The sequence below is a fragment of the Eumetopias jubatus genome, unplaced genomic scaffold, assembly GCF_037043125.1.
Source record: "Eumetopias jubatus isolate StellerSeaLion01/CBP00866 unplaced genomic scaffold, mEumJub1_p1.0 scaffold_9, whole genome shotgun sequence".
In the NCBI taxonomy this organism is placed as follows: domain Eukaryota; kingdom Metazoa; phylum Chordata; class Mammalia; order Carnivora; family Otariidae; genus Eumetopias; species Eumetopias jubatus.
Window position 1 is genome coordinate 30,759,395 of NW_028274815.1, and position 22,186 is coordinate 30,781,580.

At 38.0% G+C, this 22,186-nt stretch overlaps 2 protein-coding genes across 6 annotated transcripts in view; one reads left to right on the forward strand and one right to left on the reverse strand.

Moving 5' to 3' along the window:
• NDUFAF7 (NADH:ubiquinone oxidoreductase complex assembly factor 7) overlaps positions 1–22,186 on the forward strand; it is a 39,196-nt gene that overhangs the window by 13,620 nt on the left and 3,390 nt on the right. The window contains exons 3-10 of one of the 4 annotated variants that reach the window (XM_088026392.1): positions 5,789–5,869; positions 6,646–6,756; positions 9,548–9,761; positions 10,595–10,653; positions 11,314–11,424; positions 15,113–15,256; positions 16,473–16,646; positions 17,163–17,449. In XM_088026392.1, coding sequence (XP_087882518.1) covers positions 5,789–5,869; positions 6,646–6,756; positions 9,548–9,761; positions 10,595–10,653; positions 11,314–11,424; positions 15,113–15,256; positions 16,473–16,646; positions 17,163–17,375 — 1,107 coding nt within the window. In that variant the 3' untranslated portion in view covers positions 17,376–17,449. The remainder of the gene's footprint in view (positions 1–5,788; positions 5,870–6,645; positions 6,757–9,547; positions 9,762–10,594; positions 10,654–11,313; positions 11,425–15,112; positions 15,257–16,472; positions 16,647–17,162; positions 17,450–22,186) is intronic. The other 3 variants (XM_088026394.1, XM_088026393.1, XM_088026395.1) reach the window with 3 other exon arrangements.
• The window catches only part of PRKD3 (protein kinase D3), an 84,396-nt gene continuing 81,371 nt past the window's right edge, over positions 19,162–22,186 (reverse strand). For both annotated transcript variants that reach the window (XM_028117158.2, XM_028117157.2), the window contains one exon: positions 19,162–21,684. In XM_028117158.2, the coding sequence (XP_027972959.1) occupies positions 21,511–21,684 (174 nt within the window). In that variant the 3' untranslated portion in view covers positions 19,162–21,510. The remainder of the gene's footprint in view (positions 21,685–22,186) is intronic.

The window sequence follows — 22,186 nt, forward strand, 5'->3', positions numbered from 1 at the left end:
CTTTGGGTCTAAAATGAGTCTCTTGCAGACAGCATATTGATGGGTCTTATTTTTTTATCCAGTCTGATAGCCTGTGTCTTTTGATTGAGGCATTTAGCCCATTTACATTCAGGGTAACTATTGAAAGATACGAATTTAGTGCCATTGTATTGCCTGTAAGGTGACTGTTACTGTATATTGTCTCTCTTCCTTGCTGGTCTGTTACTTTTAGGCTCTCTCTTTGCTTAGAGAACCCCTTTCAATATTGCTTGTAGGGCTAGTTTGGTGTTTGCAAATTCTTTTAGTTTTTGTTTGTCCTGGAAGCTTTTTATCTCTCCTTCTATTTTCAGTGACAGCCTAGCTTGGTATAGTATTCTTGGCTGAATATTTTTCTCGTTTAGTGCTCTGAATATATCATGCCAGCCCTTTCTGGCCTGCCAGGTCTCTGTGGATAGGTCTGTTGCCAGTCTAATGTTTCTACTGTTGTAGGTTACAGACCTCTTGTCCCGAGCTGCTTTCAGGATCTTCTCTTTTTCTCTGAGACTTGTAAGTTTTACTATTAGATGTCAGGGTGTTGACCTATTTTTTATTGATGTTGAGGGGGGTTCTCTGTGCCTCTTGGATTTTGATGCCTGTTTCCTTTCCCAAATTAGGGAAGTTCTCTGCTATAATTTGCTCCAGTATGTGTTCTGCCCCTCTCTCTCTTTCTTCTTCTTGGAATCCCAATTATTCTAACGTTGTTTCGTCTTATGGTATCACTTATCTTTTGAATTCTGCCCTCGTGATCTAGTAGTTGCTTCTCACTCTTTTTCTCAGCTTCTTTATTCTCCATCATTTGGTCTTCTATGTCGCTAATTCTCTCTTCTGCCTCATTTATCCTAGCAGTTAGAGCCTTCATTTATGATTGTATCTCATTAATAGCCTTTTTGATTTCGATTTGGTTAGATTTTAGTTCTTTTATTTCACCAGAAAGGGATTCTCTAGTATCTTCCATGCTTTTTTCAAGCCCTGTTGTATCTTTATAATCGTCATTCTGAACTCTAGTTCCGACATCTTACTAATGTCCGTATTGATTAGGTCCCTGGCAGTCAGTACTGCCTCTTGTTCTTTCTTTTTTTGAGGTGAGTTTTTCCATCTTGTCATTTTGTCTAGAGGAGAATAGATGAATGAGAGAACAAAATGCTAAAAGGGTAACAATGACCCCAGAAAAATATACACTAAACAAATCTGAAGAGACCTGAAACCAGGGGGAAAAGAAAGGGAAAGAAAAAAAAGTATGATCAGGCTGGTGAATAGATTAGTGCCAAACACTAGATTTTGGGTGTATTTTGGTCTGTGAGAAGAAACTGCCTCCCAAAATTTTAAAGAAAGAAAAACTTATATATGTACAAAAATAAGGGTAAATACAATGAAGGGATGGAATCTGACTGTAAAGATGAAAATTATGAAAGATTTTATAAAAGGAATTGATAAGAAGTTGGTTGAAAAAAGAAAGAAGAAAAATAAAAAAAGGGGGGAGGAGAATGTGATCAGGCAGGAGACTAGAACAAAGCCATACACTAGAGATTTAGGGTATATTTTGGTCTGTTAGAAGAAACTGTATCCCAAAATTTTAAAGAGAAAACAACTTATATATATATATACACACATACACACATATATATATACACACACAAAAATTAAGGTTAACTACAATGAAGGGATGGAATATGACTCTAAGAATGAAACTTAAAAATAGATTTTAGAAAAACGAATTGATAAGATGTTGGTTAAAAGGAAAAAAATTAAAAAAAATAGAAAAAGAAAGAAAATAAAGAAAATTTGAAAAATTAACTTTGAAGGACTAAAGAATCATGGGGGAAAAATCCATGAATTCTATGTGCTGTATTCCCCTAGTGCTGGAGTTCTGCAATTCTCATTGATCGGTAAACTTGGTCTTGGTTGAACGTTCTTGCTGATCTTCCCGGGGGGGGGTGGGGGGGCTGTTGTCATAATTCTCCAATGTCTTTGCCAGTGGCGGAATTGCCCCTCCCTTGCTGGGGGCTGGGCTAAGTAATCTGCTCGGGTTTGCTCTCGGGAGCTTTTGTTCCCTGAAACCTTTCCGTACAGCTTTGGAGGATGAGAATGAAAATGGCGGCCTCCCAGTCTCCGCTCTGGAGGAGCTGAGAACTCGGGGCCCCACTCCTCAGTAAGCCCCCAGAGAAAAGCAGTCAATCACTCCTTTCTCCCTGGTCTCCAGTCACACCCCATGCTCGCCTGGCCTGTGACTGAGCGTTTCTATCTCTGGCACATGACCCTGTTTGGAGTCTCCAAACCCAGCAGGTTCCTGCGGTGTGCTCCCAAGCCACTCCTCCCTGGGGAGGAAGGGGAGTCTCCCTGGATGTGCCGCTTGTTGGGTCCCTGCTGGAAGAGTAGTGGCCCGACTGTCACCGATCACAGTTTATGGCAACCCCGAGCTGAGAGCCTGTGCCTAGGCTCTGTCTCTGCAGCCAGCTTCTCTGCTCTGATACCCAGGAGCTCTGCCGCACTCAGGCACCCCGGTCTTTCTGTGACCCTGAGGATCCTGAGACCACACTCTCCCAGCGATAGTTCCACCTCCTGCTCAGCCACTGGAGCGATGTCCCTCAGCAGAGCAGACTTCTAAAAGTTCCAATTTTGTGCTCCACTGCTCTATTACTTGCCGGTAGCCAGCTGACGGAGGCTCCCTCTCCCTCTGGTCTGTCTTCCCGAATATTGCCGCAGATTCACTTCTCCACACGTCCTACCTTCCAGAAAGTGGGTTGCTTTTCTGTTCAGAGAGTTGCTGCTATTCTTTTGTTCGATCTCCTGTTGAGTTTGTAGTTGTTCAGAATGGTTTGATACCTATGTAGCTGAATTCCTGGGACCAGACAAAATTTAGTTCTCCTGCTCGTCTGCCATCTTGCTCCTCTCTCATATTTTGCATCTTTTAATTTTGTGTATCTCTCAACTAATTTTTGTACATATAATTGATTTTACTCCTTTTGTGTTTTAATCTTGATCGTGTCTTTGTAATAAATGAATCTATTATCTTTGGTATATGTTTGCTCTTGCCTATGAAATTTTTTGCTTTTGTAATTTCCTTTTAGTTATGCCCCCCACTTTTTTTTTTCCTCCCATTCAGAGGATTCCCTTTAACATTTCTTGTCAGGCTAGTTTGGTGTGATGAACTCCTTTAACTTGTCTGGTAAACTCTTTGTCTTTCCTTCTAGTCTGAATGATAATCTTGCTTGGGTAGAGTAGTCTTTCTTGAGGCTTTTTTCTTTCAATGCTTTTAATATCAGTGCCTTAAAATCATTCCTTTCTGGCCTTCAAAGTTTCTGCTGAAAAATAAGTTCATAGCCTTATGGGATTTCCCTTGTTTATAACTGTTTTCTCTTGCTCCTTTTAAGATTGTCTCTTTATCATTTGCCATTTTAATTATTTTGTGTCTCGTGGACCTCCCTGGGTTCATCTTGTTAGGGGTTCTCTGTGCTTCCTGGGTCTGGATGTCTGGTTTCTTCCCCATATTAGGGAAGTTTTCAGCTATTACTTTTTTAAATAAGTTTTTTTGCCCCCCTCTCTCTCAGCCTTCTGGTATGGTATCCCTAAAAATGTGAATGCTCTTAATGCTTGAAGATGTTGCTGAGTTCCTTCAACTTATTCTCATTTTTTAAATTCTTTTTTCTTTTTGCTGTTCAGCTTGTTTGCTTTTCTTTACCCTTTCAGATTGCTAATCTGTCCTGCATCCTCTAATCTGTTGATTCCTTCTAGTGTTTTTTCATTTTAGTTATATTCTTCAACTCTGACTGGTTCTTTTGAATATTTACTAGCTCTTTGTGAAGTTTTTCCTGCATTCATTCACTCTTTTCTCAAGTCTGATGAGTAGCTTTATCACCATTACTTTGAACTCTTTATCAGGAATATTGCTTATCTCAGTTTCATTTAGCTCTTTTTCTGTGATTTTTGTCTTATTCTTTCATTTGGGACATAGTCCTCTATCCACTCATTTTGTTTAACTCTGTGTTTTTATCTATGTATTAGGTAAATCAGCTACGTCTTCTGGTCTTGAAAGTAGTTGCCTTGTGTATAAGAGGGTCTACACCAACATTTGTTGTTTCTTGTGTTTTTAATGGTGACCTTTCTAATAGGCATGAGGGATATCTCATGGTTTTAATTTGCATTTCCCCATTAGCCTGTAACTGAAATTTAGCATTTCTCTTATTATGAACATAGGAAATAATCACTGGCATCAGTAATACCAATGATTTTAGCATCCATGGAAATCACTGATATTGTCATATACCAATAGTGATCATAGGTATCTCAAAATACATTGTGTTCTTTCGTACTTTAAAACTTTGTTACTTATTAGACCTCAGGCTTAGCTTTGTTAATGTATTTATAAGGATGCATATATGTTGCTATATCACAAGTTTGTTTTTTAAATACTGGATGAATGTTTTTCAGTTTTTTGGAGGGAGGGGTAATCCTGTGTGTTTTAAGTCCTGCATTTAAAAACATTCTATGAAGAGATACATAGTCTTCATCTACCAGAGTGATTCATAACGTGCCACAAAAACACCACTGAAACGTTCATGTATGAAGGGAAAGAGAAAAGCTAGAGAGGAGATGCTGTATGAAATGAGAACAATTTTTTTTTTTTTTTTTTTTTTTACATGGGAGTAACTGAAGTATATTTCTGCTGCTGAGAGAGGGAAGTTAAAGCTGTTAGAGAAGGGGGTGGTAACGAGATCCTGGCCCATGAGAGCTGTGTGAGGAGAGGCGATGATCCAGAGCACAGGTGGCGGGATTAGGTTTGGATAAGAGCAGAAGGTAAAGGCATTTCATCTTGAGTTCTGAGCAATGAATGGGAGCAGGTGGAGGCCAGGTCGGGTCAGGAAGCTGAGTAAATGCTATTTTATAACATTCTTTACTTCCTTTATGGGCAGGAGTCTAGGTCACCTGCTAAGTAAAGTGGTGGAGGAAGGGGCTTGAGGAGCATAGGGAATTTTTTAACAAAGAATTTTTGAGTATGTCTTGAAGTTTAGACAGTATGCTAAAACTTGGGATAGGACGGTAAATAAGATGGTCCTCTTCCCAAAGTAACTATGCCTCTTGGTGAAGAGCACAGACATATAAATAAATTAACACATAAAAAGGAGCAGTGCAGTTAGTCTGGGGTTGGAGGGCTGGAGGAGGAGGTTAGGGAAGGTGGCATTTGGGCAGATTCAATTTTATTGAGTATAAGATTGCCAGGGAGAAAGGAGAGCATTTGCAATGGCATGGATGTATGGACAAGCAGGGCTAATTAAAAAAAAATTACGGAGATATAAATATTCATTTATCAAAATGCATAAATCACAGGTACATAGCTTCATGAATTTTCACAAAGTGAACACTCCCACATAACGAGCACATAGGTCAAGCAACATCACCACTGACGTCACCAGGTGGGGCTAATTTGAAACTGAGCATTTGGGAGAGGAGGCTGGAGGGACGGGCAGGCAGGGTCTTACTGTTTTGGGTTGGGGAGCAGGGTGGGGCGGGAAGATGTGGGATGTGAAGATGGACATGGCATGGCTTTTGCCTTTATGGTCAAGGAGTGGTCATGTTTCTGCCTGTTCTGCAACGTGACTGGCACTTTGTAAAGTTTAGGTTAAGTTACTGTGTTTATCTTGTTTATTTAGAAGAGAGAACTTTCTTACCAAATGATTATGTTATTGTATACATCATGTAAGATTTTGGAGGGGTGGTTTAAAAGCCTCATTTGAAAGTTAATTTGTTTTCTCTACTTTCTCTTTTTACTCAGGGATATTATGTGTATCGTGACATGCTAGGAGAAAAAGGAGATTTCATTACTTCACCGGAAATAAGTCAGATCTTTGGGGAGGTAATATTAAATGTAAACTGTAAATGAAAGCAGATCAAGTTGTATTCTTCTGTAATACAGCGTTTTACAGCTTTGTTTTTGTGATTCAGGTTTTCTTTCTTTTTTCTTTTTTTTAGTTTTCATTTTTAATCATGCTGAAGGAATAGAGAGCAATGGAGGAAAGAGAGAGATAAGAGAGAAAAGATGCAAAACACTAAGGCGTTAGCGGGGAGAGACACACTCTACAGCCCCTGCCCAAGATTGCACCATAGTTAGAAGTCCCCCTGGGAGAAATTCTGAATAATTCTTAGGAATTCTAGTTCGTTGATTTCCGCATAAAAACCCCTTGATAAATTTAGATATAGGAAATAGTACACAAAAGGAAGTAGAATCTAGGTATTAAAAAATGTTAATTATGCCTAAAAAGCCACATAATTATTGAACTCATATGAACATGAAGAAGTGGCATAATCTATTCCATGTGTTTCTTTGCCTTCAAAGACTGGCAGCTTCCTGTGAGTGAGATCCTCCTACCTGTGTTAGGAGACCTCTTACAGGGGGACTGCCTTTTAACTGTTTCCTCCTGTTACTAAGCTTTCTAAGTGGTGTCTTCTGTAATGTAGTCTCTGTGACGCTCCTGGGTGTGCATACATACACGTACATATTAAGTAACATACATACATACATTGTTTGCAAACATTTTGCTTTCTGGCATGAAGTATGTATTTATGTTGAGTTTTATATTGTATACTTTTATATTTTATAATACTTCAGGGTAGTTTTTTTCCTTGTTACAGCTGCTAGGTATATGGTTCATTAGTGAATGGATGGCTACTGGGAAAAATGCAGCTTTCCAACTGGTGGAACTGGGCCCAGGCAGGGGTACCCTCGCAGGAGATATTTTGAGGGTAGGTAATAAAAGAATGGCTTTAGATTCTCATGTACTCACCTGAATCTTTGTTCTTTTGACTTGTTTGCAAACTCCATTGATTTCCTTGGCTTTTGGTCCTGCCTCAACAACCTCTTTCTCAGCTGAAGTACAATGTCAGAATAATACAGTGAGTTGTCACTTGTTGTTGTCTGTTTGTAATCTAAAAAATGAGGGTGGGAGAGAATGTGAATGGTAAAAGTTTAGAACATTTAGAAGACATTATGGAGAGTATATTTATCTTCTAGGTAGGAAAAGAGTTTTTGAATTATATAAAAAGCAGAAGCCATAAAGGAGAAGATGAATAGAAGGATAATTTCAACTACATTAAAGAATTTTTTTAAGATTTTATTTATTTGTCAGAGAGCACAAGCAGGGGGTGCAGCAGGCAGAGGGAGAAGCAGGCTCTCCGCTGAGCGAGGAGCTCGATGTGGGGCTCGATCCCAGGACCCTGGGATCATGACCTGAGCTGAAGGCAGACGCTTAACCACTGAGCCACCCAGGTGTCCCAAATTTTTTGTTCTTTAAAGAAATTAGGAACTTCTGTTCTTCAGAGACACTGTAAAGAGAGGAACAAGACAAGCCACAGAGTGGGAGGAGTTATTTGCAACACATATAACCAACAAAGAACTGGTAGTTAGAATAAAGAATTCCTTTCAGTTGTTAGGTGGTGGCATATAACTCAGTAGAAAAGTCAGGCTAAAGATGTGAACAGGCCCACCATGAAAGAGGAAATCTACATGGTCATGAAAAACCAAAAAAATGCTCCGACTGGTTGGGAGTCAGGGAAATGAAAGATAAAATCACAGTGAGATACTACTATACCCTCAAAATGTGAAGATTTGGCAGCACCAAGGGTTGGTGAGGATGGGGAGATGTGGCACGCTGGGGACTCTCATACACTGTAAGCGTGTAATTTGGCGTAAGCACTTTGAAGTGCTTATTGGGCATCATCTGCCAACGTCAAAGTTCTTATACTGTATGACCCAGCAGTTTTACTGCTAGGTGTATGCCCTATGGGAATGAGTGCATATCTGTACCAGGATACATGTACGAGAAGACAGCATTGTTTAGAATAGCCAAAAAACTGGAAACAACCCAGACGACTATCAGTGGGAAAATAAATCAATAAATTGTGGTACAGTCATACAGTGGAATGGCAAGCGTTGTGCAAATGCATGAAATCACAGCAGAATGCACGATATTCAGATGAAACTCAGCAAATGTTGAGTGAAAACAGCAATTTGTACAAGAATTCATATCCTATGATTGTATTATATAAAATCCCCAAATAGCATTAGACAGTATGTGTTTGGTGATACAAACATGTTCAGTAACATTTATAAAGAAAAAGTGGGAAATTATAAATTCCAGATTGAGAACGGTGGTGACCTTTGATGGTGAGGGAGGACATGGGGGCTTCAATGGGAAGGGTCAGGTCACTCTCCTTTAATCAGAGATAGTTGGTATTTTTCCATGTATTGTTCTTTCTTCCATTCTACCTAAGATTTTCTAAAAACATTAAAAAGGAATGTTTGAAGTACATGATAAGTACTTGTATTAAACTTTTGTTGTTATACTGTTTTGGAATCCATTGGTCTTTTTTAGTTTATCATAAGTGTATAAAATAAAACACATATTCAGTATACATTTAAATGTCTTGATGCTGTATGATTTTTGCTTGAAATTAGGAATCGAAGGCTTTTAATTTATAAATCTGACAACCTTGATTATATCATATTTGGGAGGTAAAAGAAACCAACCACTGATTTAGGTTTCCGGGGCTCTATTTTATATCTCTTTAAATTGGCAAAGTCATTTGAATATAAAATATTTGATAAGGTTCTCAAATAATACCATCTTGTTTCAAGTACTTTAAAAATCAAGCCCACAGCTCTTAAAATGTATAAAGGATGCTTCCCTAGATCCAGTCCTAAGAACCTTAAAAAGCCAAAGAATTTAAAGGAATGTTAAGAAAATAGACAAAGACATATTTGCAGACTTGTTTTCATTTCTTGATCATAATTTCTGAAGGATTTTTCTCTTGGGAAGTTTTTCTATTTGTAGTTTCATTTCAAAACAAAATTTGGAAAAATCATCTTGTCCTTATTATCAGCCTATACCAGCATATTCGGATCTCCAAAGCAGGAGGCAAATCACCAATGAAAATTAAATTCAGATGACAAATACTATTGATGTACTTTATGCTTTGGCATTGAATTTTGAGCATTAAAATATTGATAAAGTATTAGTATATTCCTTTTTTCCTCATGTTTACAACAGTTATAAAAATGTGTGTGGCTAAGAAAAAATTAAAAATGTGAAAGAATTACCAAGTTAAACTGTCAAGTTTTTAGAGCCACTTGAATTTTATTTCCTGAGGATACAGTTTAAACATCTCAAAGATGAGATTATTTCATAGACATAGCAGCTTTATAAAATCAAGGGTATATATACAATTTATTTTCTTGTTCTCTTTTCAGATCCCTTAATCTGCTTATTTATTGGATGTTAAACTTTAATTTTCTTTTATTAGTCAATCTAATTTTTATCATTAGGAAACCAAATTGTGTACTGTTCATCTCTTATGTGGACAATGTATGATAATGGATAGGTTATGATTCTCATAGACTGCTGGAGAGTGGTTTGTGTGAAGAACAAATTCCTCTAAAACCAAATGTTATTCCTGTAACATGAGCAAATTAAGGTAAATGGTTAGAAAAACCCCAAATCTACTCAACACTTGTATTTTTCCCTTTTTTTGTCTTTAGGTGTTCAGTCAGCTTGGATCTGTGCTAAAAAACTGTGATATTTCCATACATCTGGTAGAGGTGAGCAGAAAATTGAGTGAGATTCAAGCATTAACCCTGACTGAAGAGAAGATCCCACTAGAGCGAAATGCTGGATCCCCTGTATATATGAAAGGCGTTACAAAATCTGGGATTCCAATCTCGTGGTACCGAGATCTGCATGATGTTCCAAAAGGTAATTCTTTTACACGACGTAATGAAATCATTTTGATCGCATCCCATCCCAGCAATGATAGGTGACCAGAGCCACGGAGGACACGCTAATAGATTGAGTTAGTGCTGCCAGGTCCCTTACTCATAGGGAAGAGCGAATCCTTTTCTCGAAAAGAGCATTGTATTAGAAAATAACATGGCTAACAATAGGAGCGATGAATTTCCTGTGGTTTTGCAAAAATGACAGTGTCGATCTCTGTTGTACCTTTTAGTTTTTCCTGACCCCTAAAAAGTACTGATGCTGAAGCAGCCCCAGGCAGTGGGGCCTGACAGAAGCAGTGTTAAGTGGGTTTAGTTTAACTGTCTCATCTTTTGAACATTCTTGCTGGCCTTTTGGGGGGATGGAAAATCCCTGCACCGGACAGGGGTCCTGTGTTGATGAGTCCCTGCTCACACCTGCAGGGGTGCTCTGCTCTCGGGGAAGCCACTTCAGCCAGCCCTGGGCTCAGCTGTCTCAGAGGATTTTAGCAAGTTCAAGGCCTCTTTGAGCTAACCAATTTGAGTTCTGATTTCTTTCATGCCTGGTGAGGGATAAAAGTTTAAACTGATAGTTGAGACAGCCTACCTGTCTGATCCTGCTGTGTGGGAAATAAGAACAGTAACGTTCTTTTGTCTGTTCTGCAGAGTAGGTGAAGATGTGAATGAGGTGGATGATTCTCTGTAGAGATGGCTGTGCAAGCACCACAGGTTCCTACACAAAGAACCAGGCATTTTCTTTTTGTTAGTGTTCAAAAGAATGAATCAAGTATTGCCTTAAAAATGCTGAAACAGTTTTTTTCTTCTGTTTTTAAATAGGACACAGCTTTTATCTAGCACATGAATTTTTTGATGTCCTTCCTGTGCATAAGTTTCAGGTATTGATGGGATAAAGTCATTAATTGAATAACAAAGGGCCTTATGTTGTAAGAAAAAACATTTATGGTTGTTGAAGTTATTGTTGAAGTTAACTACATTTGGAATTCTGATGAATAGAAATAATTGAAAAGCAAAAGTGAAGTATTAAGTAGAACCTTCATTCTCTTAGGATAACTAGTAAGAATGCTTAAAATATGTGCGCAGATATAAGATGGTAAATGGCTAAAGTACAAGGAAGGGTTACATTTTAGCAAATAGTTTTAATATCCAAAGATTAAAATGTTTCCTCACTGAAGTTGAAGTGAGCAGATTTAAAATTTGGTGGTAATGTATGTGCACCGTAGTGTCTGAGGCTAAGAGCATGTATTGATTTGTTAGCAGAAGCTTCCAATTCATCCTTCACAGTCTGTTCTCCATTATTGGGAGCACTTGCCACACGCTCATTTTATCCCTACGGCTCTGCCTCTTATCCAGCCAACACTAGTAGTTTGCGCCTTCAAGTATTGCCTTGAAATAATTTTCAGTAGTAAAGTACTCTGTAAATGTTAGTCATCTGTCATACATGGTAGGGGGAGAAAAATGGTTATTTTTAGTTAGAGGCAATTCTGAGAAAAAAAAAACTGGTAAAAATTTGTTTTTATGCATTATTTTGTGTTTAGAAAACCCCACAAGGATGGCGAGAAGTATTCATTGATATCGATCCACAAGTTTCTGATAAGCTGCGGTTTGTTTTGGCACCTTGTGTCACACCAGCAGAAGTCTTCATACAAGTAGGAAGTTTTTTCTTCTTAGTTTATTGTCAACCAAATCTTCATAGTCTTATTTTCTGAGTTCCTGTTTTAGCGTTCCTTGACAGGGGCAAGGGGAGAGTTGCTCATAACATGTGAGGTGCTTTTTATTAATAGTGAAAAGTGCAGAGGATCTCGAATCAGGAGCCTGGTTCAGATCATCTCTGGACTGCGTGACCTGAATGTAATGTGAGAAGGAAGTTAGTAAGCGCTTACTCAAGCAAGTCCCTTACCTTCTCCCTTTCCCTCAGTTCCCTGTGACACAGTCAGAGTATTGTCTACCTGACCGGAAGAGCTTGAAGTCTGTGAAAACAACTATTTATTGAGCACTTTGTATGTATTACTCTGAATTTTCTCATTTAATTCTCAAAACAACTTTATTAGTTTGATTAAGTTTGATTCTAGACTGCCAGAATGGTACATTTACTGCTGCATTCTATTGACCTCAAGGAATAATCATAAGAGCCTTTCTATCTTGGGGTCATGTTAAGGGGTTCAAAAAACCCTATACTTGTCAGGAATGTTTGGGCTTTAGATTGCCTGTTTTATTTATTTTTATTTTTTAAAATCTTTTAAAGAATGGTGATAATTTTTAATAGCTTACAGCTATAGTATCAAGTCTTATATGTATAAATATAGTTACAGACAATAAATATCCATATGGCAAAATATCTACCTCTAGACAGAGAAAAAATATCTTTGCAACTAAATTAACTAACAGCTTCAAGTAATAATGAAGAAAAACAGAAGCTGCAGTAATTTTTCATCTAAAGTGACTATAGCCTATATTAGGGGCACTTGGGTGGCTCAGTCAGTTAAGTATCTGCCTTTGGCTCAGGTCATGATCCAGGACTTGGGATTGAGCCCCGCATTGGGCTCCCTGCTCAGCTGGAAGTCTGTTTCTCCCTCTCCCCTCTCCTCCCCCTGCTCATGTTCTCTTCCCTCAAATAAATAAAATCTTAAAAAAAAATAAGGTGACAATAGCCTGTATTAAAACATTCTTACTGTAAGAGTTCAAATAGTTATGAAAGCCTTGTCTCATAACCTAAAAATATAACTTTAACTAATACATATTTTCAAAACTAACAAAAAATATTTTAAATATAGATAGGTGAAATAAATAAGATTATTCTTGCCGAAATTCAGTCATGACATTATATATATATTTGGGGACTTTGTTGATAGCCTGGCCTTTTAACAATAAAAAAGTGAAATTCATGAAACCTTTCTAAGAATCTACATATTACTCTAATGCAAATTACATATAAGTATATGGGGTTTTCATTCTGAATGAGCAATCCATTCTCTTTTTTTAAAAAAAGTATATCCCAACTATGTAAAACATGCTTAATTTCTCTTGAAAGATCACTTTTTATAAGATATACACTGACTAGTATGAGAAAGGGCATTTTACAGATTTTAGAAACTTCTTTAGATGCGGTGACTGGGCAGCTCAGTTGGTTAAGCATCTGACTTTTAATTTTGGCTCAGGTCATGATCTCAGGGTTGTGAGATTGAGCCCAGCATCAGGCTCATGCACTGGCGTGGAGTCTCCTTAAGATTCTGTATCCTTGCTCCACCCCCCTGCCCCTCCCACCCTGCTCTCTTTAAAAAAAAGAAAAAAAAAAACCCATTCATTTTCTTATCAAGTTACTTCATTTGTTTTACTAAGCTTTAATTACAGCGGTAAATCACTTTTTTCCCATTATTTCTCATTATACAAAATCCCCATGCTCCTTATGTTTTAACATTCTACCTGCAAGAATCTTACTGGACCTGAATAACCTCTGTATGACCTACAGGAACATAATTCAGTGAAGGTCATCTGAACAGAATAGATTGCCTGTTTTAAAAAGGTCTACTTTCTGGACCATAACTAAGAACTTCTTCCTCAGAAGTAATTCGCTTCAAAAGCACTGGAGCTTTTTTTTTTTTTTTAAAGATTTTATTTATTTGTCAGAGAAAGAGAGGCAGGCAGAGGAAAATGTAGTCTCCCCACTGAGCAAGAAGCCTGTTTTGGGACTCAATCTCAGGACCCTGGGGATCATGCTCAGGTAGCCGCTTAACAGACTGAGCCACCCAGGTGCCCTAGCATAGGAGCTTTTAAAAATAAACCTATCAATTAAGGTTTTTTTGCAGAGCATAAGTTAAAAATATCAGTCTGAGTACTTGTGAGCATTTCTATTTTTTCATATTCTGGCTACCCAGTTTTACCCGAATGACAAGCAAATTCATAGCTACCAAGAGCTGACTCGCTGGCCCTGGGAGATGTGATTGTTTTTAGTTCTTGACTTCGGTAGTACTCACTTATGAAAGAGAGAGTGATGATTTTCCCTCTCATTTGGATGGGGCGAGTGGTAACAATCTGCCATCTTGAAGAGTGGTCTAAGATGGTAAGAAAGTCAGCACCATATGCTGGGGTATGTCAGCTTATGCCTGAAGTGGCTAACCTCATGATTTTTACAGCTCAACCACAGTAATTTATTTAATAGAACTGGGGGCTAAGTAGTTTATTGTTTGATTTAATCTTCCCAATAAGCCTAGTAGATACAGAATGAGGAAACACTCTGAGAGTTTAACTTGTTTCTAGTTTTAAGTAGTAGGAAGAGCAGAGGCTCAAGAGCTAAGTGTGTGTGACTCCATACCTCTTAGGTCTGTGCCATTATAGGCAAGATCAGGGCAGGTTACTTCTTCTGTTTTTTTTTTTTTTATTAAAGATTTATTTATTTTAGCACATGAGCCTGTGCGAGGGGGGGGGGAGGGGAAGGGGGAGAGAGGGAATCCTCAAGCCAACTCCCTGCTGAGCCGGGAGCCCGACGGAGGGCTCCATCCCAGGACCCTGAGATCATGACCTGAGCTGAAGGCAGACACTTAACCGACTGAGTCACCCAGGCGTCCCAGTACTTCATTTTTAATAGGAAGGAGCAAAAGGTACTGGGTTAGGAAGGAGCAAAAGGTACTGTATATTTTCATAATGAAGAAAAAAGTTTTTTCCCATTTTCTCAGAGATTAGGAAATTTCCTATGTACCAATTGACAAGTTATAATACTGTCATTTCACTTTTTAGATTAATAGGTACTTAACTGAGGACCCTTTTATAGATAGTTGAACACCTTGGAAAATTAGGGCCTCAGGTACATTGCAAGTTTATAAGCTGAGGTTTCTAAATAGAGGGTGTATCACTGGAATACCTTTTGCCCCAGCAGAAGGTATCATAATATACTTGCTTGCTAGGGTCTGTTATATTGGGTTTTGTATCATTTGCTCTTCCAGCACAAATTTTTGAGTGTTATTTGCCAGGCACTGTTCTAGGCAGACAAAAATTCCTTCCCCACACATTTAACCCAGGGAAATTATTTATATGAATTATGAGAGTAATATCACTATAAATAAAATGATAATGTTGGTCATCTAGGAGTTTGGGAGAGCATATGCCTTTTTATAAAAGGGATTAAAATTAAAATGTCTGTAAACATAGTAAACGGCATCAAAGCAGTAGGTAATTCTGTGTAATAAAAAGGATGTCCTGTGAAAGGTTGAGCGTAGACAACATAATACACATTGCGAGGGAATTTATTTTTATTGTAACTAAGAAATGCTCATTGTAGAAAAACCCTAAGGAAGCTGTTCTTTTCAGTGCTGCATTTTGATTCACCTGTTCCCTTACTAGCGTGATGAAATGAGGGACCACGTGGAAGTGTGTCCTGAGGCTGGCATTATCGTTCAGGAGCTTTCTCAGCGCATCGCGCTAACTGGAGGGGCTGCACTAATTGCCGATTATGGTCATGACGGAACGAAGACAGATACCTTCAGAGTATGTATGACTCAGTAACATGACTTACCATAAGTTCATTGGTATCATCTACTAAGTTGTTAGGTTTGAAGCTCATTGAAGATCTTTACCTTTGGTTTCTATAGTGCCTAGCCTTCTAATTTTACATTATTTGTAATGAATATTAATTCATATTATTATAATTGCCCTAAACCATAGGATCTCACTGTCCAGAGTGGGCTTGGAGCAGGGTCTGAATCGTCTGTTCTTCAGCTGCGGAACCTAGGTCTGCATAGATCCTACTTAGCATCCAAATAATACATATGGAAGATTTGCAGATTTGATCTAGCTACTATGATCAGACTTTTCCTATCATATTTTCAATCTTTTTTCCTTTCTAGAATTATTCTTTAATTCTTCCTAAGCATCTTTTTTTTTTTAATTTTTTAGAAGATTTTATTTATTTGACAGAGAGAGAGTGAGAGCAGGAACACAAGCAGGGGGAGTGGGAGAGGGAGAAGCAGGCTTCCTGCCTAGCAGGGAGCCCGATGTGGGGCTCGATCCCAGGACCCTGGGGTCATGACCTGAGCCGAAAGCAGACGCTTAACGACTGAGCCACCCAGGCACCCCACATCCTTTGTTATCAATTGTGTTCAATATACTTTAATTGGAATACATTTAACTGTATACTACTATTAGTCATTTTCTAGATCTGTGGTTCTCAATTTCTGATTTTATTGTAACTAAAGAAAAAAAACCCTGGAGTTTTTTTTAAAAAGGCTGATTCCCTAGTTTTACCTCCAGGATTCTGATTCAGTAGGTCTGGGCAGAGCGCAGTAACATGGTCTCAGGTGATTCTGATGCACGTAGTTGATGGATACACCTTGTCAAACACCATCTAGAGTCTGGTGAAAATTTAGCTTGATTCTAGTAAGAAACAAGTTAACTTACATGGAGAACTGATGGGGTCTCCGATGGGATCTCTACTTCATCACCACAAGCAGTAATGAAATGTGAAAGGCAGCCGTTCTCAGGCACTCCAGTGTCACCCTTTATATTGGATTTTCCACATAGCATCTCATTTGAGGGAAGGGTGCTACTATATATAAAGAGTTTGTAAACCACTGACTTAGGCTATGTTTTTCTTTCTAAGAGTTATGTAAAATGTACTAAAATGATAGCATTTCTTTAATCTTGATAATGATAACCACAAAGGGACAAAAACTCATCATTTTAAAAATTACAAATTATGTTTAAGGGGTTTTGTGGCCACAAGCTCCATGACGTCCTGACTGCCCCAGGAACAGCGGACCTCACAGCCGATGTGGACTTCAGTTATCTGCGCAGAATGGCAGAGGGACAAGTAGCTTCTCTGGGGCCAGTAAGACAACAGATGTTTTTAAAAAATATGGGCATTGATGTCCGGCTGAAGGTAATGATTTATTTCACGATCATTAAATATTTTAATTTTGTAGTATTTCACAAAAATGTTTCAAATAATACATCCCCCGCCCCGGGGCCTCAGTGCTCTTCTCGGTCAGCAGGCCCTGGGTATTGTAGTCTTTCTAGTAGCATAGGGCCTGGTGCAGCTGGGCTGCCTGGGGTGGGGCTGCCGTGCATGCCCCTGCATCTCCACACAAGCCAGAATGAAGACTTTTGAATAGTGTTCATATCCAGTAAGAAAACTTGACTGTGTTTATGGGGATGAATTTTAGAAGTGTCCTGAAAACATCTTAACCCTTCAGTGTAGATCAAACCACCTGGGAATATTTGTTAAACATACAAATCCACAGGTTTGGGTCTTAACAAGTTATGTTTTTAATAAGCACCCCATGATTCTGAGGCAGGTGATGAGAAATCCCATCTGAAGCCCGCTTTGCTGAGTAGCCAATGGTCATTAGCATTGCTGCATGTAACTAGGAATCCTTCTTTTTACTTTCCTTTTCAGGTTCTTTTAGACAAATCAGATGAGCCAGCCAGGCAGCAGTTACTTCAGGGATATGATATGTTGATGAATCCTAAGAAGATGGGAGAAAGATTTAACTTTTTTGCCTTGCTACCTCATCAGAGACTTCATGGTAGAAGCCATCCAATGAATGCATGTCAGTCAAAACCCTCTGTGTCACCTGTGGCTGGGTTTGGTGAACTTGCCTGGCGGTGATCTCAGTGTGGACGTTTTACCCCTAAGTCTGCCTAAGAAAGCAAAATAAAGGGAACATGTTTCATATATCACAGGTAAAATAAGTATTACAATATTTTGTCTTTATAGCCAATAAAAATAGCCCATCTTACATACAGTACAACTAAATATTGATCTTTTAAGGTTGTGTCTGGCTTTTGGCACAATTGTGTGCTTTCAGCTTAATGAAACAAGTTACTGAGAAACTGAGTGCCCTTTAATAAGGCTAGTTGCTGTATTTTTATTTGAAAAAGTAAACATGAACACTGATTGGTTTAGCAAAAACCAGAAACCTAACTGGCCTTTCACAGAGAATGGATTAAATAGAACAATCCACATATTTTTAAAAAATGAGGTAGAGCAATATTTTCTGACCCATCTCTAAGAATGTGGTAAGTGAAAAAAGTATAGTGGAGAATGTTTTATAGTTATGATTCCATTTTTCTTGGGGGAAAAGCTACATTTAAAGAAATGCTTGTAACTAATTTCATAGAAATTAATGTATTAGTGCAGACTGGTTGTTTTCTGTGATAGTTACTTGTTTATAAAAAGTAAGGAAAGGATGCCCAGTAATCACTATTAAATATCCCAATGTGGAAGTGGGCTTAAAGGGTGGAAATCGTTCTCCTTTGTGGTAAATATTTACCCTCTGCTTCTGTGAATTTTATAATTAAAAAAAATTAGGGGTGCCCTGGTGGCTCAGTCTGAGGAGTGTCTGACTCTTGATTTCAACTCAGGTCATGGCCTTGGGGGTTGTGGGATCTCGAGTCCCACGTCAGGCTCCGTACTCAGCGTGGAGTTTGCTTGGGATTCTCCCTCTCCATCTCTCAAGATAAATAAATAAAATCTTAAAAAAAAGTTTAAGTCCCAGTAAAACTAGTAAAAACCTAACATGTACCTGAAATATGAGAGTAAATGTAGACTACGTAGCAGGAATATTTTCTGATTTGAGCTAATTAATTCTCCCTCATTTTCAGATAAATGTCAAGTTTTCATTCTCTTAAGTTCTCATTTTTTGGCTCATAGAACATTTATATTAATACCAGATACATACTTTCTGAGGAATTGTTATATTGGCAACAAAAATTTACAGTGAGATTAAAGGAAAAGAATATTAGACGTATGTTTTGAACTTATAGCTTAACTGTATTGGAAGTTCACTGGCAGAGTGATCAACTCTCCGTTTTCTATTGCTTGTTTGGCTTAACTCAGAACAGGACTAGCATTCTGTAAATAGGAAGATAGAGGGCTTATTTTTCAGATGCTGCCCTGCCTTGGGCCATTCGTAGTCACCCTTATTTTTTTCCGTATTTTATTTTTCAAAAACTTGGAGACTTTTTGGAAGATGAAAATGCCCAACATTGGCCCCTCTCAATTATTTAATAGTTTTTATAATTAACGGGAGGAATCAGGCAATGCCTTGTATCTTAAAACCTAGAAAATTTACTTTGAATGGCATTTGGCTTATTTAGGTCTTGTAGCAGTTACAATAGTTGAATAATTTATAGTTACAATTATTCTAAACTTTCATGCCAAGAAATAAGACCTCCAGATAATTACCTCAGATTTCATATAAAATTGAATAATGAGTTGTTTTTTATTTTAGGTAGTTAAAAAAAATCAGTGTTTTAAATATAGCATTAGTTCCATTTACAAATACTATTTCCAAAATAATTCTTTTACCAAGGCCTAGAAAAATAACACAACCAAATAAAATTTTCTTTGGATACCTCTATTAGAGATAAGCTCAGGTTTTCACATGGAAAAGTATGGTGATATGGAAATACATTTTATTATCAAGCTTTTTGAGGATATTTACAAAAAAGTGGGATGTAACAAAAAAATATAAAAATGTACAGAACAGTGTCATTATAGACTACTTTGTACATTATCCAATGTTTCTAACAATTATTTCTTATACAAAAACAACTTCAAGACCAAAAAAAAGGTTATGCAGGTTATACAGTATCTGGAGTAAATGACTCCACTCCAAATTATCTGACAGTGCCTTTACAAATTTTTTTAGAAAACTTCTTAGGCATTCAACAACACAAACAAAAAGAGTGCAATTAATTGCATGGCTTGTAAAGTTTGATTATGTAAGTATAGCAAACATGGTTCCAGTTAATTTTCACCTTACGCAGTAAAACCACAATAGGGTGCCTCAGGACTCAGAATTACTCCATTTTAGCACGCTGGTATAAACAGACTTACTTTGGACAAATGTGGGGAAGTCATCCCTAAAAGGTTTTGCAAAATTTGATAAATTTTTTAAATTCGCACAGAATGACCTACTGAGAGACACTGTTGAGTGTTTCCTGGCGATCTGTACGGGTAGGAAGTGCAGCACGGTGGTTGGGGTGGGGGCAGGGTGTCACCGGGGTTCACCTCCACATACTGTGACCCTCTGCAGCTGGCTAATCTTCCTGATCTGTGAGATGGAGTCCATAATGAACTCACTCTGTGGCTGCTGTGAGGGTAAGTAAGTAAAAGAGCTCAGAACAGAGGAGACTGCATGGGGGCTCCTTTCTCAACAGTACTTTTAGTCCTGAATAATGGAGTAGCTTCAGGGCTCTCTCAAGCCCTCTCCAGGGACATTCTTTTCTTTTGCTACCTCAGACTCAGTGGGGCAATGATAGTTCACACTTTGTGGAGTATAAGTATCTTCATACATAGCCCATCTTCACAACAGCATTGTGAGGAAGGCAGAGGCAAGAATTATGGTCATTTTATAGATTGAGGATCTTGAGGCTCAGACAGACTGGAGCCAAGACTTAAGACTGGATTTTCTGACTCCAAATCTTTTGCTTTTTGGGGGAAAAAAAAAGTTTACAAGTGATTACTGTGGAATGAAGAAACAAAAAGCCACTAGTTTTTTTAAATAAGTGGGTGGTCCCAAAGCTTAAACTTTTTTGGGGGAGAAAACCATTAGTAACTTTTTAAAAGCTATGAAAAATTCTAACCTCTTAAACATTGTATCTGAGTAGAGAAACACTTCTTTAGGGGGCTGCTGGTGCTGAAATGTTAAAAAAAAAATTATAAGGGTAGGGCTATGATATCAGCAGAGCAAATGAAAGAATAAAATAAATGTTTCATGCTCCACCCCACCCATCCCCCAAACTGCTTAAAATAATTGATATAAAAACATTCCAGATATCTGTAAAGCCTTCCACTAACCTAAGGGAAGAAAAAAAGGATACACTTTTTGTGGTTCTTCTCCGTAGCATTAATTGATCCTGTACTGGCCTTACTTTTAATAATTTTCTTCCTCCAATTACTGAACTCTGTGTAAAGATAAACTGTGTAATACAAGTTCAGATCTATACTCACTGAACGTTGGAAACGTGCGGTGGCACTACAGTGGGAAAGTGAGTACACAGCAGAGGGGCTGAGCGAGGGACAGACCGACCAGCAGGCCCTCCTCCAGGTTCTGTGACACCAACTGCCCCAAATTATCTTAGAGGCCGTTCCAACATACTCACAAAAGGGGACTAAATTTTTATGTTGTAGAGAGCATATTAAGAATGTAGCTCCAAAGGTTAGGGATCATGGTTTTGGACTCTTGACTGACCTAAAAAAAAAAAAAAAGGTAAAACAGCCTAGCATCTAGGAAACATTTCTAGGCTCCTAGGAAAAACCCCTCGTGCATCTGTGGTTAAACAAATGTTTAGAGTCCTCACAGGAACCCTTGTGCTGGTGGCCCCTCCTCAGTTATCTCTTACATGCACACCTGGTTAGAACTCTTACATGATTTGATCAAGATTTGCAATGGCTGGACTCTAAGCTTTCCTTTTTCTCCTTTTTAAAAAATAATGGAACAGGAAAGGGAAGATAAATTAAATGCCACTATAGTACTAAAGTGAAGAATTAGGAAAAAATACAAAAACCAGTCATTGCTATGCTATGAAAAGCTTCATCTTGGTTCCATTGTATATTTTTATTAGTTTCCCCTCTTGTACCTACTCATTATGAACTACAGTACTGGTGTCACTGATTCCTTATCATATTCCCCATGTCTTTGCACCCTTGCAGATGACAACCTACAAACAACAGTTGTGCAGCAAAATATCAGTCCATAAAATGAAATCCTTCCTTATTGAAGTTAGCTCATTGATAATTAAGGATCTTCTTCCATATCATCTGGGTTGGGAGCCATAATGAAGTGCTTTGGGTACACAAGATTGTGGGTGTATGCATGTATTTCCCAGCGGGCGTCGTCACTTTCATGTGTAATGTAACGTTCACCGATGCGAGTTTCAAATTCTCTAAGGTCAAGCCAAGTCTGATAGTCCTAGGAAAAACATGAAGTGATTTTAAAAGTAAATAGGAAAAACATGAAGTGATTTTAAAAGTAAAAGAAACAAATACTGTGAACTTTTTTTTTCTTAGCACCCCAAGTCACAAAATTGACAACCCAAACTCCTAAGTACTTGCTATACAGTAAGTTCCATTTGTAACATTTAAATTAGCAATATTAAATACTTTTTCAAATTTAGAATCTCTAGTGAAGTAACTAGTTTCTACAACTAAAAAAAAATTACCTGAGGCTTCTGAGATAGCTAATAATAATCACTAAAACATTCTGTTCTATACTCTGACCTTATACCCACACCTTACTCCTCAAAATAGGGGAAAGTACTTAGAATCTACTACTAGGATAATTTAATAATCATGGAGACTAACTATGATTGCATTTGTTTTGAAGTTAATGCTACCCCCTACTCCCTTTAAAATAGTTCTAAAGCTTCTCTTTACTCTGAAGTTTGGCAGTATCTTTTGACAAATCTACGCAA